This window comes from Artemia franciscana, chromosome 8 (assembly GCF_032884065.1).
Source record: "Artemia franciscana chromosome 8, ASM3288406v1, whole genome shotgun sequence".
In the NCBI taxonomy this organism is placed as follows: domain Eukaryota; kingdom Metazoa; phylum Arthropoda; class Branchiopoda; order Anostraca; family Artemiidae; genus Artemia; species Artemia franciscana.
In genome coordinates, this window is record NC_088870.1 from 9,050,745 (window position 1) to 9,068,748 (window position 18,004).

At 36.4% G+C, this 18,004-nt stretch overlaps 2 protein-coding genes across 8 annotated transcripts in view; one reads left to right on the top strand and one right to left on the bottom strand.

Moving 5' to 3' along the window:
* Nucleotides 1–18,004, top strand: part of LOC136029950 (zinc finger protein 271-like) — an 80,312-nt gene that overhangs the window by 1,377 nt on the left and 60,931 nt on the right. For 2 of the 7 annotated variants that reach the window (XM_065708496.1, XM_065708499.1), the window contains exons 1-6: nucleotides 6,328–6,570; nucleotides 11,706–11,817; nucleotides 13,234–13,383; nucleotides 13,646–13,795; nucleotides 15,708–15,857; nucleotides 16,408–16,557. In XM_065708496.1, coding sequence (XP_065564568.1) covers nucleotides 11,772–11,817; nucleotides 13,234–13,383; nucleotides 13,646–13,795; nucleotides 15,708–15,857; nucleotides 16,408–16,557 — 646 coding nt within the window. In that variant the 5' untranslated portion in view covers nucleotides 6,328–6,570; nucleotides 11,706–11,771. Of the gene's footprint in view, nucleotides 1–6,314; nucleotides 6,571–11,705; nucleotides 11,818–13,233; nucleotides 13,384–13,645; nucleotides 13,796–15,707; nucleotides 15,858–16,407; nucleotides 16,558–18,004 lie in introns of those variants that run through there. The other 5 variants (XM_065708498.1, XM_065708493.1, XM_065708495.1 and 2 more) reach the window with 5 other exon arrangements.
* Nucleotides 106–1,674, bottom strand: LOC136030604 (uncharacterized). Its single transcript, XM_065709673.1, has one exon. It carries the CDS (start codon nucleotides 1,672–1,674, stop codon nucleotides 106–108), a length of 1,569 nt encoding a protein of 522 aa, XP_065565745.1.

Consider the following 18,004-nt stretch of genomic DNA (forward strand, 5'->3'; position numbering starts at 1 on the left):
AGAAGGCACACTAGTTAATATTGTAAGCAGTCAGGTCAATGGGGAAGACCAGTTGCTCTGCCTGTCTTTCTGTGCCACCAGAAATATTCGGAGCAGGTAGTTTATTTATGAAATCGACTTGCTGAAAGTGCAATTTTCACTGGTCCTGATGAACTTGTAGAAAGGAACCATTCTCTTAATATACATGAGCTCAATGTCAAAGCTGGACTCAGAGAGGACTTCGCCCACGGAGTAAATTTTGTTCTTTTTGATCTCCCCGTCGCAAACAAGAACATAATCTCCAACACGGACTTCATCGTCACACAAAAAATCGTTTTGGTCTTCAAGGCCACAGTGGAGGCTTTCATCACTATCACAGCTACTATTGCCTTTTGTGGCAGAGTCACCAAAGTCATCATCAGACGAAGAATCAGAAAACAGGGTCTTTACATGACTGTTTCTCTTGAAATTGCGGTCAAATTTAGCAAAGTATCCAACAGCACTGCCCTTTTTCTTAGGTTGGACATCCTGTTTTTTTGGCACTGGCTTTCGGACAACGGCTTTCTTTGTCTTGGGGTTAATCTTAGAAGTCTTGGCCTTTTTCTTTGCCTCCCTTTCCATGAATTCTTTCTCTAAAGCATCTTTCACTGGGGTATCCGTGGAAATGATGGTTTTCTTCCTCTTCCGAGCTCCTTCTGGCAGCTTCCTGGGGGGCGCTCTTGGGTAGGGCCTTACAGCTTCGGGTGTAACGGCGGTAGGGGAGGCAGCACTTGGGGAGGCAGAGCTTGGACCCGCTTCGTTATTACTATTCAATTCTTGCTTGACTTCTTCGGCCTCTGGAGCTGCGTTGGGATTAGGGTCTGGTCTGTCGGTCACAGCTGATGCGAGAAAATCGTCGTCTGTGAAAAGTAGGCGGTTGAAGGGGAAAATCCCAGTAGCAGCAAAGCCACTGACTATGTTTTTCTGTGTGAAGGAGAGTTGGAAGGCCTTTCCAACAAGTTGAGCGATGATGGAGATGCCAATCGTCTGTCCGGGGTTGCTGACCATCCAGTCATTGCAGGCGATGTTGTAGTAGTTTTTGAATGAATTGTAGACTGTTCTGTCCAGTGGCTGTAGCTTTCCGCTGGTGTGGGGTGGCAAAGTCAGAACCACTATCCCGTTATCTTTGCAGTACTGAATGGCCTGGATCGACACATGAGAAGAGTGGTTGTCTTCTATCAGCAATATGGGTCTCTCTTTTGTACAGCGGGCATGTTTCACAACGTGTTCGAGGACAAGCAGGAAGATGTCAGATGTCATCCATCCTTTGGCAGAACCGCTACCGCCACTGCCTGGTGGTGCACCATTCATCAACTGCGAGCCAAATCTTTTCCTTGGGAAGACGAAGTAAGGTGGCAAGAAATTACCTTGAGCATTGATGGTGCAGCAGACTTTGGTCAGTTCGCCTCGCTCAGCAGAAGTCACTTGGCCCACCTGTTTGTGCCCCTTGGGTGCTATCACATTTGGTGGTCTCTGCACTGTTGTTGCCCCCGTCTCATCTAAGTTATAAATATCACTAGGCTGAAACTTAAACTTATTCATAACAGTCTCCAAATTGTCATAGAACTCGTTTACAGTTGTTCTGTTGAATGCCATGGCTCTGGCCAAGCTTGTTCCCTCCACTTTGCGGATAGACAGGTCTGGGAAGCGTTTCATGTAACTCTAATACCAGTCTTTCCCTGTCATCTTTTTCTCATGCCATGTTGATGGCACCTTCAATTGGTTCATCTTTGCAATTTCGAAAGCGAATTGGCGGACGTTGAGCCGTGTCAAACCATGGTGCATTTTGCATGCCTTTATCAAATAATCCTGAAGTTGCTGTTCAAGTTCATCAGTTAACACTTGACGGACTTGGTAATTCGGCTCAAATTTTAAAGTCAGCTTTCTATCGTCCGACGCGTTGCGAGCCTTATTTACATATCGACGGAATGTTGTCTTTGGGATCTCGCATTTTTTGGCAGCAGCCCGTTGTGAAAGCTTCTATTCCAGTACCGCGTGCACGGGAAGCTTCGTGCGCTCTGCTTCATTAGGCATTCTGCAAAAGACCAATATTTAATGTTTGGGGGATGTAGCCTTTGTTACTGAACTTCTAGAACTTGTAGCCTAACCTGAACCGAGCTTAACCTAGAACCCCAGCCTAACCTGGGCGATCGAATTCCTAGATTAGTTCTACTTAGTGGTCTGAAGGGGGGGGGGGCAGGATGTCCCACGTTAGACTGGGACGAGATCATAAGAAATTACCCAAAATTTTTGGGGGCAGAAGCCTTAAACAGGGTGGTATGGAGGAGAAGTGTTCGCCAGTGTGTCGGTCTCAGGCGGCTTAAGGCTGCGACGAGTTTGTAGTAGTAGTAGTAGAAGTCAAAACTATCATATAGGCTACCTACCGCGTGAAGTTCATGAATTTAAAAAATTTCGGGGTGCGCCACTGTACCCTCCACCAAAATGCGCCACTGTAGCCGAAATGCCCTCTTTTATCCATTTTGTGAACCAAAATTTGAAATAATGACCGAGAGACAAACAGATGGCTAAACTATGTTTAGAAATGTTGGAGCTTCCAGATGAACTAATATTCGCCAGAATTCGACACTATTTGTACCCTACAAACCTTAGCAAAGTCAAAAAATATTTTCCGTTTGTCCAAGATTTTATTTTTCAAAGCACTTAATCACATACCTCAATAACTGCAATCGCCCCAAAAAATTGAAAATAGCTGACGATCATAGACCATGTGACTGCCCTCCTAGTGCGTATTTTTTTTAGAATTTAATATAATTACAGGTAGCAGTGGGATCAAGTGCCCCACTGTAGCAGACTGCGCCACTGTACCCACCTCTCCAGGGTTGCCAAAGGGACACTTTTAGTGCTTTTTTGACACTTTTTCACTCTGGGTGACACTGTGCCACTATTGGGTGAAAAAAGGCACCTTTTTGGAAAAAAGGACACTTTTAGGCATTTTTTCAAAATCAACACCATATGTATTTGTTTTCAGGTTTTTCTTAGCTGCAACTGCTTTTAATTTGTGCTTTGTGTTTTTCAGGTTCATTTTCGTTTTAGAGATTTTTTTTATCGTATCCACACTAACCAACCAAGCTTTCCAAGATTATGCACACAAAACAAGTCATGAAGCATCTAAAGTCGACCACAGATATGTAAACAAGCAGGTTTTGCAAAGTCAATGCTAGCTTGACATACTTGGGTTTATTCCTCATTTCACAGTTTGATGCATCTCTACATGAGGGTATAGGCCAGATGTTCATTGTATGAGTAATGTAGATTCTATGCCTATAAACCTAGTAGTTAGCCAAGATGTGGTCACCCTTTTTTTTAGCATAATGTTTACACAGTTATTTCAGTTAGGACAGCTTTTCAGATTGAAGTAGCTGTGTAACCACTTATTGTCTCAGTTGTGATTCTCTGACACCCCTAAACATAAGAAGTTCAAATGTGGAAGAACTCTGTATTGACCTCTTTATACTATTATCATGAAGATGTGAAAAAGTGAGGTTTCAATTTTGCTGAGGAAGGCCTGCTAGTTCGGCTGTAAAATCTGACACATCAACAGCATTTTTTTGTGGTTATTGCTGACCTGATGAAACATTGGTTTTTCTCATCTTTCTGACAATGGTTATGAAAACTTCTGACTCTTGTACCATTGTTTAAATCTACCCTCAATGCACAGAATTTTATATCTAACATTATGGATTATCTTAACAAATTTTTGTGAACTGGAAACATCACTATGTACTGTATAAACAGCCTTTGGGGATAAACTGAGTGTCAATTGACAGCCAATGTCTGGTGATCTACCATTTTGCTTGGTAAGGTAAATACCTGGAACGTACAGTTCCAGTCTGGGGACACAATGATCCACACTTTGATAACAAGCTTCAGATCGACATTGAAAGTCAACAAGAGCTTTGTGAAACTAGAAATCTTGAACAGAAGTGGTGCTTTTGAGTTGCCTCTTGAGCCCCAAAACTACAAAGATGTGTTGTGTGGTCCCAACACAGAAGCTTATCTAAATGAAGAAGGAGCATCAGGGAAAGCTGTTGAACAGTTTAGGCTGACGTGTTTGGGATTCTACATTGAACTGGCAAAGCAGATGAGAAAGTGGGTCAATCATAAAGATAAGATGTTATAAGCTCTCGAGTACTTAGACCCGAAAGTTGCTGTGAATGGAACTGTTGAAACGATTAGTCCTTTGACCAGCAGATTTAGCGAGCTCCTTGGGAAAAGTCAGAGCAAGATAGAGTCTGTTAGAGACACTCTCGAAAACCAGTGGCTGAGCCTGCCAGATTTCAAAGAAGAAATGATCCTGAAGTCTGGTGGTGAAGAGCTAGTGTCCTCGCCGTCTTATTTTTGGAAGCTCTTGTTAGATGTGCAGATTCCCAACAGCACTCCCAAATTCTTTGAACTATCAAACTTTTTGTTGAACTTATGCGTGTTACCTCACTCAAGTGCTGGTGCCGAAAGACAGTTTTCTCAACTAACAAACATTAAAACTAAGTTGCGAAATCGGTTGGAAGTGAAAACTGAGGATTCCCTCATCCATGTAAAGCAGATGGTAACTCGTAGTGCTGTGTTGGTGGATCGGTGGCAGATTTGGCCAATATCACTTAACAATTTTTCGAGGTGGTACTGCAAGGCTGACGAAAAGGATGAGCAAATAGAGAATGAATCTGAACCTGACCTATTTGACTGACCAATCAGAAAACCAAATAACTGATGATCAGATTGCAGCCAAAGTTTTTTTCTCCAAAATGGTTAACCACTTAAAATTGATTTTTTTTTTCAAAAATGAAAACTGAAGCTTTAAACAGATTTCTTGTACAGGAATTCTGCATTAAAGTTTCCCTTCATACTCTCACATTCTTGTTCTTTCTTGAAAAACTTGGCCTTTTCTGAACCCAGGGTGTGGCTGGGCGCTTCTGAATTGGAATCCGATTCATTCTGTATCTGCTAACTTTTCATAGGCCTTCATAACATTGAATGCAGCATATGTGAAATCCAGCACAGTCTTTCCCTTATAAAGGTCTTTTCATGCTGTCTAGGTTTTTTGGTTCAATCCATCTTGAGCCACGAAGATGGCAAAAGCCTAACGCAAAATATTTCGGATTTGCTTAGACATTTGTTGTGCACCATTCTGCTTTTGGTGAAAAAGGATTGCGATTAAATAAGCATTTCCATTATCTCTTATAGATGCCATCGACCTCTTCTCAGAAGAAAGAGAGTGGGCAGAGAGAAACGAATTTTCCTCAAGAAACCGTAGCTATTCTTGACACCAAAAAGCCTTTTTCTTTGGTTGTCTGTGCTTTTTATTTTTTATTTCAACATTTGATTGAGCACATGTGATATTTATCTTGTCACCATTTGCAAATAATATGACATTTCTTTGTTTTTTGAAGAATAAATCAGCTTTATACAGAACAAGTGATATTTGTCTTGTCATTATTTCTCTCCTTATCAAGTTTGATCTCCTAGTTAATTGGTCTCATGAATACATTAATGCTTGGATGAAATAATGATGTGGTTGTGTATTTTTGCGAGAGCAGCGTTACCAAACGCGCTGGCGAAAGCCAGGTGAAAAGGATGTGAAGCACGTTCCAAGCCAAGTGCGTTTCACCCGCTTTTCGATATCAGTCTGCGGGAAATTGTTGACAAAGTTTTGCAGAAGATCTGATATGCTATGAAGGAAAAGAGGGAGCAAGGGCAATTAAGCCGTGTCAGCAGCGACAGACATCGTATCTGTGGTCTGCTGGCGCTAAGCTTTTAAGCCCTGTCTTCATAATGGCGTTTTCCGGCCGAGACGGCTGGGGAGGCTCATAGTGAAGACAGGTTTTATCGCCGTTTTCGTTTTCTCACCGTACAGAGTAGACATTTTGGCTGAAAACTTAAAAACTAAACAACACATTTTGTCATTCATCTTAGTTGTACTCCAACTTTTCTTTACATTCCTGTAACACCACAAACGCAGCACATATGATTCAGAATCTTCTGCAGTTCCTAAAACAAGACTGCGCTTTCGAATTTTTTGTCAAAAACAACAAAAATGAAAACTGTCGTCCAAAAAGCGGCAAAGCCAGTTCTGGTGCCAGAAAACACCATAATAAAAACAGGGCTCTACTGAGTTTTCGGAAGAAGAATAACTAGTACAACCAAAGGTTCGAGAGAACCCGAGAAATTGTACTGAATTCTTTTTCTTCTTCGCGTATTAGGCGATTTGAGGTTTTACATGGGATTTACTTATTTGAAGAACCGCTTTGCTTTTACTTGAAAAAGAAGAATGTAAATCTGGCCCTTGAGTTGCGAGAAAACCATTTAAAGCCTTTTTGTCATTTTCTAAAGTATATTGGCTAATTTTCTTGGAGGACACTAAAAGTGTCCCTTTTTTGCTGAATTTGACACTTTAGTCCCAAAAAGTTTTGGCAACCTTGCACCTCTCCCCTACTTCAATTAAGCAGAAGATCTATTTTGCAAGGTTTTACTTTTATAACACACATATTTTTAAAGGTCATGAATGGTCAGGGCCCTCTAGAGGGAGAAGGAGTAAAGGTAGGTACTTCAAAATACCTTCCCGGGAAATACTTTAGCCTGTAGACCCGTCCCTGAAAGTTTCATTTTCCTGACTTAAACCCTTTCCCAGATAGCAAGAAGTCAATTAACCAGAATTTTACCCAAAATTCTACTCAAATAACAGGAATTGCATTTTCAGAACTAAAGGCAGAGAAAAAGCAACTAGTAACTGAAAATTAAGGTAAAATTTTGTTTTGTCAAAATTTCAATTGGTAAAGACCTGTCATGAAGGCAAATTTCAGGGCCCTCTAGAGGGAGAAGGAATAGAGGAGGGTACTTTAAAATACCTTCCCAGGACATACTTTAGCCTGTAAACCCATCCCTGAAAGTTTCATTTTCTTAACCTAAACCCTTTCTGAGATAGCAAGAAGTCAATTAACTAGAATTTTACCTCAAATTTAAATTCAGGATCCAATTCTGACTATAGAGGTAAGTTTTTTAACCCCACCCTATTGTGCAAATCTATAGTTTGAATAGATATATATATAGAGGCAGGACTAAAGTTTATTTCTGATGCAAGTGCATGTTAAGTTTGGATTCAGGATGCAATTCTGGGTAAATGTATCACACTTCACATAATTGACTTATTGACTTTACCACCATATTTTTAAATGGAAGTTAGTACTTAGAACATTTTTCTAAAGATATGATTGCTAGTTTTAAAAGTTGTTACTGGATCAGCAAATATGCAAAACAACTTTTCCAACCTGAACACTGATTTCTGTTTCAATTTTTAATCTTAGACCCTTTGCACCACAGAAGCAGATTTTATGCAACCAAGGGGACATTTGAGGATGAAGGATGACGGATTGCCAAAGATTTTACTTTTTGGCCAACCGTCTAGGGTTAAACAAAAAGATTGTATTTAAATAGTGTAGGATGTAGAGATAATTTTCCTTTAAATTCAAATATTGAAAACCAGATGTTTTCCAAGGTTGTAGCCATACAGGTAATCCAAAAAGATCAAGTCCTAACCATCAGCTAATCACAACTATCAAACCCTATACACAAGATATCCAAGATTAAGAGCCATCTGTCTATGCATTGCAAAGATGCCTTTTAATAAGAATATCTGGCCACAATTAGACACTGGCAGAGCAATGGGGGTCTTACCCTGGGCTATTTCCAGTGCATTCTACTACCTGTCATTCTGGTTGTGTTTCTATCACATGTTTTTCTGGTTCTTTTTTGTCACAGTTGATTCAATTTATGGTTTCCTGGGCTGAAACAAGAGAGATACATTGGAAGAGTACATGGGAAATATCTAGTTTTGGCTCTATGTTTGCAGATTAGAGGGTTTGGGGTAAAGTATATCAAAGCTGCATGTAAATTGGGTTAGATACAATTATTCTGCTTGTCATGAAGTAAGAATTCTTTTTGATAAAATTCTAGTTAGGGGGATTCTTGCTATCTTGAAAAATAGTTGAGTTAGGTAAATGAAACTTTCAGTGATATGTCTATGACCTAAAATATACTCTGGGAAGATATTGCTAAGCTATTATGTCAACTGTCTTCTGTTTTCTAAGTTTTAGAAATGTGCCTACTTGTCAGGTCTATATCTATTAGAATTTAGACAAACCAACATTATACTTGAATTTACTTTTTCTTTGGCTTTATTTTTGAGAATATAATTCCTGTTATTTTAGTAGAATTTTTAGCTGTGTCTATGTTTTTTTTTTTTGTAAGTTTAAGAAATATATTTGAAAGTCTTTGAAAATTCATAAACTGGGCTTGAGTAAAGGTGTAAAGCTCAGAATACTTTTCTTTAGTCAGAACATCCAAATAATTTTTATACCCTTTACATAGTTTGCATCACATCCTAGCTTTGCTCCACCCCCAAATCATTAGTTAACACTAAGTTAACCAAGAGAATGTAGAGGCAACCTGACTGCTTTTAGACAATCAGCTATTGCAATCAAAGTGCACTTTTGTTTAGCTTCAAATCTGGCATTAGATGAAATCATGTTAGCTTCAGAATGGTAATATGTTTAGATTCAAAATGGTAATAAACTATGCCAAGGAGGGGGAGCTGGATATTCTGACATTATTCAGAAAGGGACTTAAACTGCATCCCTGGTGATGCTCTTATTGACACCCTCAGTGACAATTGAAGATCTGTCTCCACTGTTTGAAAATCTTTTAGAATTTATCTAATATTTTTTTCTGTATATAAATGGCAGTGAATCAAGTTGTCACTCCTTATTGAGAAACATTTCGAAAGCCTATTATTGATGATTTTACAACCAAATATAAATATACAGAAATTGGAGAAAACATTGTGAATTTATCCCATCAACTAATTATGATTTCATTTTAAAAGATCAGAAAGCTTGGATTCTTCTAACTGATGCAAAACTTTTATGCAAAAGTGAAAATAACACAATTGGATGGAACAAATATGCAAAATAATGATGAGAATACTTTAGCAAACAATGGATTTAATTTTTTCAGAAACCTTGAATATATTATTGATGGAAAATGTATTGAAAGAATTGATTATGTAAGTATATTAGAAATTTATTAGAATTTATCAAAGTGGATCAACTGCGGATATAGAAATTAAACTTTTATTACATCAAGTACCTGCTAATCCATATAAAATTTACTTAATTATATTTCCAGAAAGAAAAGCAACCATGGAAGTCATTTTCAGTAAATTATATGCTAATATATAAATTATTTTTGATTTGGAAGTTTGTTTAATTTAGACATTGAAATGGAATACCCAATTAAAGCAAAGAAATGTGTTAAAACTAAAGATGGATAGAAAATTGTTATCATTATTGATTTTAAATGTGAAATGGTTGATCTATTTGCACCTAAGTGTTTTGATTTTAAAGTAGCTGATCTTGAAAAGAAATTTAAAAAATTGGATAAAGGGATAATTTTAAAAGCTATAGAAAGAAAAGGGAAAGATAATAACAATCATTTAGATATTGGCATTGAACTATCCACTAAATATTAAATCATATTAAACTATTATACTTTGTCTGTAGTATAGGAAAAATGGAATATAATTAAATTCTTGTTTCACAAATTCATCAGTAAGAATAAAAAATGAGATCAAACTTTGATTTCCAAGGAACTGTTTTCTTGTTGAATGTCAGGATGGAATATGTTCAAAATGTTTAATATTTGATGTTAAAATGATATAAAATGGACTTAAAATTATGTAAATTGATGTGGTGAACTTGGTGGTCAAGAATTGGCAATTACTATACTACTCTGGGTACTGTCCCAGAATGCTTCTCATCAAATGCAAAAAAAAAAAAAACAACTATGTACTTGTTGATAGAGGCAGTTTATCCTTATTTTTGGGAAATTTTGGTTGAAAAGATCCAGATGTCTGACTATGTACGGGAATATGGCAAGACCACAGACAATGCTGCAGTGAAAGAGCTTCAAAGAAGGGTCTGTTACTGGTTGAAGGAGCAAAAACTAGTTATTACTTGGCATCTTAGAGCATATTATTTGGAACATGCTACTGATGATGATCTGAGCAAGAAGCTCCTCCAGTGTGTTGAAGATGAAGGACTTCCACTTGAGAGACTGTTGATGCTGAAAAGTTATGGTCCAGCTGTCAGTAAAAAGTTTGGTCAATTGTTGACTTGGAGAAGAAAAAGCAGTATTCAAAAGGTCTTTTAAATATTGGTACCTGCGACATCCACGCAGTGCATAATGCATTCCAAAAAGGACTGCAGAAACTCGGGGAGGAATGTTCTGATATGGTAATTGCTGTTTACCATTTCTTCAGTGGATGGTCTGCCCATTGTGACGACTTTAGCCAGTGTCACCTAAAGGTTAAGGCCCCATGACATATGATGCATCTTTATCTTTTTTATGTTCATTGATTAGTTTGAGTTATCTTGGCCTAATAGATTTTAGATAGAGGTTTTAGTCTATTGAAAAAGAAGGTTTTTGGGTAGTTTTATGGAGTTTGTGTTTCCTATCAGACTAAAAAGGGTCTGTAAGAATATGATGAAAAAGTAGAAAACCAATGTTTGCTGATTTTACTAATGGTTTGTGACCCTGTATATCTTTGCTATTGATCATTTTTTCTGTATATAAAATTCAGCATTTGTTTTTTCTATTATAGTTACCCAACACGCAAGACCAGATCTGGTAGGGTGACTTACGATATTTGACCCCCTGCCTTAAAATTTTGTCCAACTCGCAAAAAGCAATACAAATGCATATAAACAAAATTTGATATGTTAAAAAAAAAAAAATCTATAACCCCTTTGATAAGAATCTCCCCCTGCCAGATCCCCCAAAAATCCTAGATGCAGCCTTGTCAGTACAACCCCCATAGGTGGATTGCAATATACAAGCCTCTTGTCGTTAAAGGCGTGATTCACTGAAACTAAGCATTAAAGGGAATTAGTTTTTAAATTGCATGACAATTAAAGGAAATTGAAAAAAGGAAACATATTGAAAGTCTCAAGAGAAATTTTAATCAACTTACATAACATAGCTTTCACAATATAATGCAAAAATGGGCTTATTGAATCTGTTAGCAGGGATTACTTCACTCTGAACCTTGTTTGAGATTAAAATAAATTTGTATTTGTTCAAATTTTAGCTTTTTAGTTTCAGTACTTGAAACTAGTTTATGTTCTTGAATAACTTGAAAATCCAAGTTATTGTAAATTGTGCTGGAACTAATAACCATAATAACAAAATTTCTAGTGCATTATGTATGTAACATTTCTATTCAGTTCATTTTCAGATTGGTTTTTGGTTCAGTAAAACTTTATTATATATATTTTTCTAATACAAAAAATCAAAAAAATTGTTTGTTATTGCTGTTGGTGTAAAAAAGGGCTTTTGCGACTTGATTTGCTTCCTATTTTACTTAGTTTGAGTTTTCTCTGACTTTCTCTATTATAGATTAAATCCAAACTTCAAGTATTCTACTCATATAGTTGGGCTGCAACAGCGTTGTACTACAACCGTTTTTATAGACTCAGACACCTTTTTACTGGCTTCTCTGGACTTGAAATAAATGAGAGATCTGAAAAAAATATACATTCTTTTTTTTAGGAATACACTGCCAAGGCAAAGATACAGAAAGCCTATGAGAAGAAACCTACTGAAATTCTGTATATTTTTAGGATCTCTCTGGTTTTGCTTCGTCATGAAGTAGCCTACTAAGAAATATTAAAACATTTGTGAACAGAATGGCTGAACAGAATGCATCTTTCGCAATTCCTGCTGTTAAAATGGGTAAGTGTGAATTTTTCTTTTCATGATCGTAAGGCTAAATAAATAACAATCAAACATGGTTTTCGATCCTGAAAGTAAAGCGAGTTGCCAAAGCGCTTAAAACTATATTTTAAGGCCAGTTTTTTCCAGTTGAGCTTTTGGAGAAGCCTCTTAGGACCCCCCCACTCCAAAAAAGAATTTAATTGTATTGGGATAGAAGCGCAAAGTTTAGCCTTCAGCACTCCTCCCTATCCCCCTTTTATCTGTCAACTTAATAGCGGGAAGATGGACAGGTTACATCTTGCTTGCTTTGACTGGAAACAAGTTCAAGTTCTTTTATTCTTCAAATATCAAAAACTCTAAATTAAATTTAAAAAAAAAAACACTGAACAAATTTAACACTATATATTTATCATTCTTACGCAAATAAGCCTAAACAAAAATAAACCAGAAGTCTACAAATCCATTTCTCATACAAAGACAAACGATCTCAACATCACCTTTCAACATCAGCAAATCACATTTCATCAACAACATCAAGAACAAACGCCAACTTAAAAAAAAACGTTAGACAAACTTGCCTCTATTAATTATCCTTCTCAATAGTATTTTATTTTATTATTTTCGAGCTGCATATGGGTTGACTTCACTCCTACGTTGAAACATTCTAGAAAAACATAATGGTAAATTACCGTGGAAAAGCTGGAATGGCATTGAGCACTACGAAAGTTTATAGATATCCTTCATCTTTAAAAGACGGATAGGAGTATGTATGTTGGACTGGAGGACTTTTTCTGCTTTCAGGTCGAGCCAAAGTAAAGATGGAAAAGTAGCCAACCGCGCAGATGGAAAGATGTATTGCTAAAGATAAGAAAGAGAGAAGTATAAAAGACAGAGAATAGGAAAAGAAAAAATTTACTTGAGTTTTGGTATGATTTCCATTTCTCTTGAAACCTTGAATCTTGTCATCTGAATATGTTGCTTGATTGCTAGATTCCCTCCAGAATAAGTCCAAAGAATCGCACGTATTGGTCAGGTGGGCAACATATAGGACCTCTTAAAGTTGGAAGCTTCACTATTGTGGGACAACTCTTACATATACCGGAAAAAAAAAGTGAGCAGGTACAACTTTTTACATTCATAGCTAAAAGATTATTGCCAATCCAATGAAAAATTGTCTTGGTCATTGTTTGTATCTTTAATGTAAGGGATTGTTCGTATAAGGAAAAATTATAAGTTTATTGCCTAAAAAAGAAAAATAAAGCAAACTTTTATTCCCATTACATCTATTATATTTCTTTTTTAATGTGTCGTCTACGGTAAAATGTATCACTTTTTTTTGTTTTTTAACTGGCAATCCAATTGTTTTATCCTGTTATTTTTTTTGTTTCTTTAGTTATTTTACCGACATTTTATTGAATTCTCCTGATCTTTCAGAGATTGAGGATGAGCTTCCTGAAGGAGCAAGTTTGACTGTATTATCAAATCATGATGATCCTTTTAAGGAGACTTTGCCTTCCAGCACTGTACAACCTAAACCTGAGCCTGATTCTCTTCAACTGCAGTCAAATCCTGACAATAATAAAGGTAAGTGATGAAACCCGGCAAATGGCTTATAATGAGGAAAAGGTGAACATAAAGACAAGGAATTTCATATTTTGAATTACCATTTTTAACAAAATTAAAAAGAAAAAGTGTAATTTACACCTTAGAGAGAGGTATAATTTACCAAAATTTATCGGTTTTTCTCTGTTTAAAGTTTTGAATGGAAATGCAGTAAATGCTATCTCTTCTTTTTTGCTCTTTAGTTTTTTTTTTTGAAATCCTATTAAAATTTGTTTGTTTTCAGAGACCGAGGATGAGCTGTCTGAAGCAGTTAGATCGACTGTATTGGTGAATCACGATGATACTTCTATGGAGACTCTTTTCTCCAGCACTGTACAACCTAAACTCGAGCCTGACTTGCTTGGAGTGGAGTCAAAGCCGGACTGCAGCAAAGGTATGTGCAAAAACGGGGCGAATGGTTTATAATTAGTACGTGACGAATATAAAGGCGACAATTATATATTTTGAATTAGCTATTATAAGAAAAAAATTATAAGTGTGTTAGGTACAATTATTCTGCATATTAGGTAGTAAGAATTGTTTTCTAACTTCACACTGTGTAAATACTTTAACCAACACCCTTTCCCCTCCTAATGTGCACTTATATCGCCGACATTATATATTTTCCGTCTATTAATAATAATTTATTTAAACCCTCTTTACGTACATAAAATGCACGTAGAGGAGTACAAAAATACAGAAAAATAAAATAAAAATGGAAACAGTAAACAAGAAAAGATTCACAAAAAAAGGCGAACAATATCTCAGCTACTTAAGCAACACAATTAAGCTAAACAATTAAGTGGAAAATCGACAATATTTTCTTGGTGCTTGTGGAACCTATCCACAAGCTGAAATATTGGAAATATCTGATGATATTTCGATATTTGCGATATTTCCGAGGAATTTTCGATATTTCCTTTTCGGAAATATCGAAAATGCCATACCTACTCGAAATTTACTGGTTGCAAGTAGAGAGCGGCAGAAAATATTTACAAAAACAGAAGAATAAAGATCTTATTTTCGTCTGTTCGGATAATGTGAAAAAACTCCACAAAGGGACCAAGAAGAAGACATGCGGTGAAAAAGAAGCGTTGTAAAGTCTTCCCAGGGTTATTTTGTGAAACTGACCTTTAACTCGAGCAAGCAGCCCGTACGGTTTTCTAAGCTTTTCTTGCAACGCAGAGTTAACGAGTGCTTTAGTATTTTTAACATTTGATCCAAACGGGAGACCTAAATAATTCAGAGACGGTTTCTGGGCCATTATTGATAGTAATGGAAGGTTGTTGAGACGAACCTTAGACGAGAAGCTCAGTTTTAGAGGAGGCGACTTGAAGCCCCATCTCATTAAGACCAGAGCGAACTGTATTTTGGAGAACTTGGAGATCATCTGATAATAGAAGGATATTGTCTGCGTAACAGAGGTGGCTGACATCAATATGGGACATAATTAGAAATGGAGGGAAAGTTTTAGTGACGGTTCTAATGGCATTATTGAAAAGAGCTGGACTAAGCACAGAGCCTTGAATGAATGAATGAATGAATGAACTTTATTACCCGTAAAGTATAAAAAACACAAAGTACGGAGTATTATAAATAAACAAAAACAAATACGATAAACAGCGAAGAAAAACAAAATTCAAACTAACAAAAGACAACGTGGACTAATTAACCAATTAGTTGGTTAATTCGTCCAAATTAGGACGAATTAAGGCACAGAGCCTTGTTTCAAACCTTTCCGAACAGTGACGGATTTACTCAGCTGGCTACCTAGCCGCACCCGTATGGACGCATTACCATACCAATTCCATAAGAGACGACAGAGAAAAGGGTTCAATAGAGACAAAATAGCATGTGAATGGATAATGGAATCAAACGCCTTTGAAAAGTCGACTGCACACACGTACAGGTTCTTTTTCAGCATCCTATAGCGGTCTAAAATAGCCGAATTCTAAAATAGCCTATTCTGACACTTCTCTTTGTCTCGTCTCACGCTAAACTGAAAGAAACATAAAAAAAGGGTCTTATAATGCTTCAATGAATGAACAACTTGAGCGGTTGGGGGTTTGTAATGCAAGTACCTAAAAAGTAAGATAAACTTTAATTCCCGCTGCACAATTTAGTATTTCTGTTTAAATGCTACATCTATGATAAGGTTTAGCAGTGTTGCTCTAACCAATTTCCAATTTTTTTCCAGAATTTCCATTATTTGACTGGAAGTTCTATAAATACTATCTTTTCTGGTTATTTTTTGTTTCTTCTATAGTTTTTATTCAATGTCCTATCAAAAATTGCTTTTCTTTCAGAGATTGAGGATGAGCTCTCTGAAACAGAAAGTTCGACTACATTGTTAAATCATGATGATGCTTCAATGGAGACAGTTACTTCTAGTAATGCACAGCCTAAACTTGATCCTGACTTTCTTCAACTGGAGTCAAATCCTGAAAGTAGCAAAGGTAAATATACATGTATAAACTGGGTGTATGGTTTGTGAGTGCATGCCGAATATAAATGGGAGGAATTATGTAATTTTGAATTATTTGTTTTTAGCAAAAAAAATGATAGGTTTATTGCCTAAAGAGGAAAAAGTAAGCTGAACTTTAACACCCAGTGCATCATTACCACGGGGGTGGATCTGGAGAAAAATATTGGGGGCGGGATTTGGCAAGTGTGCCAATGAGCAAAATCTTGAGACGGTCCAATGTGACAAAAGTGCCAATAATTTACCAAATTGACAAATTTATTCTAAAAAAGAGTAAAAAAGAAGAAAAAAAAACAGGGAAAGAGGGTGCCAGAAAAATATTGAGGGACCCAGGCCCCCCCTGGATCCGCCGGTGCATTACCATTTTGTATTTATGTTTATGTGCTTCATCTGCAATGACATTTATCAGTGTTGCTCTATCCAAATTTTGGACTAGAAATCTAATAAATTTTATTTTCTTTTTTTTGTTGTTTTTTATTCTATTGTTTTTTCCACTGTCCTGCTGAAATTGGTTTTTCTTTCAGAGAGTGAGGACGAGCTCTCTGAATCAGTAAGCTCGACTGTATTGCTAAATCATGATGATGCTTCTCAAGATATTGTTTCTTCTAGTAATGTACAGCCTAAACTTGAGCCTGATTTTCTTCAACTGGAGTCAAATCCTGCAAGTAACAAAGGTAAGTGTAGATAGCGGGTGAATGCTTTGTTATAAGTGAATGGATTTTATCATGTAACGGCTTCAATAAATGTGGAAATCATTGAAAAGTTTTTAGCCATGATTTTTAATGTCCATAAAAGGACATTTTTCGTCATTTCTTAACTCAACAATTGGCAGTAAAGCGACTGTGGTGAATTTTATTATTTTGCTTATTCGAGTTTTGTTCAGCTAGCCCATGGCTGGGTATGAATTTGTCATCACATATCAGATCAAACCTGAGGAAGTTGACAAACATTGACAACAAACATTGACAAATAAACATTCCTGAGGAAGTTGACAAACATATTGCAGATTATATCATAACATTTTGTAGATTTTAACTAATGTAATAAAAAAAGCAATAATTCAAAGATAAGTAACAACAATATCATTATTGCACTAATAGTTGCAACCTAGTGAAGCGTAAACCACAGGCTTTCATAAGTAAAAGTTTAAAAAGCCTTCTGAAAAAATTCGATAAAGATTTCGTTGTTCGTAATATTAACCAAAAATAAATTGAACATACCAATAGATGCCATTTTTATGCTCTTTCTTGATATAATAAGCGCTTTTCCCGCAAGTTAAATTTAGGTCCTTATAGAATCCTTGGAAAAACAAATTTCTTTCTAAATTTTTCTGATATAAAAATGGCTTATAACATTTCTTTCAAACTTACTGTTTCATTATAAATCCATTTTGTAAAAGTTGTATAATTCACAAACATTGATTTGTCAAGATTAAGTTGGTTAAAAAAAAATTCAAAATAAATCATCAAATGTTTTCTTCGCGTTCTGTTCGGTCGCTTAAAAGCGGCCGTTTTGCCTATGTGTCAAAGCCGACGTGAAGAAAAATGACGGACAGAAAAGTGTAGAATCTATTTTGAATATTTTACCCAACTTAATCGTGATAAATCAGTGCTTGTGGATTACATAACTTTCAAAAATGGAGTTAAAATCAAACAGTAAGTTTGAAATCCATGATTTAAGCCTTTTTTATACCCAAAAATTAAAAATTGTTGATCATTCTTAGGGGTTCAGAAAGGGTTTGAATTTGCATTTGCGAGAGAAGCGATAATTATATTCGTAAAGAGCATAAAAAAGGCATCGAGTGGTATTTCCTTATTATGAACAGGAAAATCTTTACCAAAAATTCAAATGAGAAAAGCTTTTTATTTCCATGCAATCCAGGAATAGCGCCTAATTCTAGCTTAAATGAGGATCAAAATGAAAAGTTTATCATGGGAATAACTAAGGCCAAAAACATCTAACGGGAGGTTCACCCCCCCCCCCTCGCTATGGAAACCCGAGAAAGTCATATTTTAGTATATTTAGATGTGATACGTCTCTTTTTTCATTTTTATTCTGTGCTTGTGCCTCAGTGGAACATTGTATAGAGATTTTTAAGGTTAGGTTTGAAAGCTAATGTTC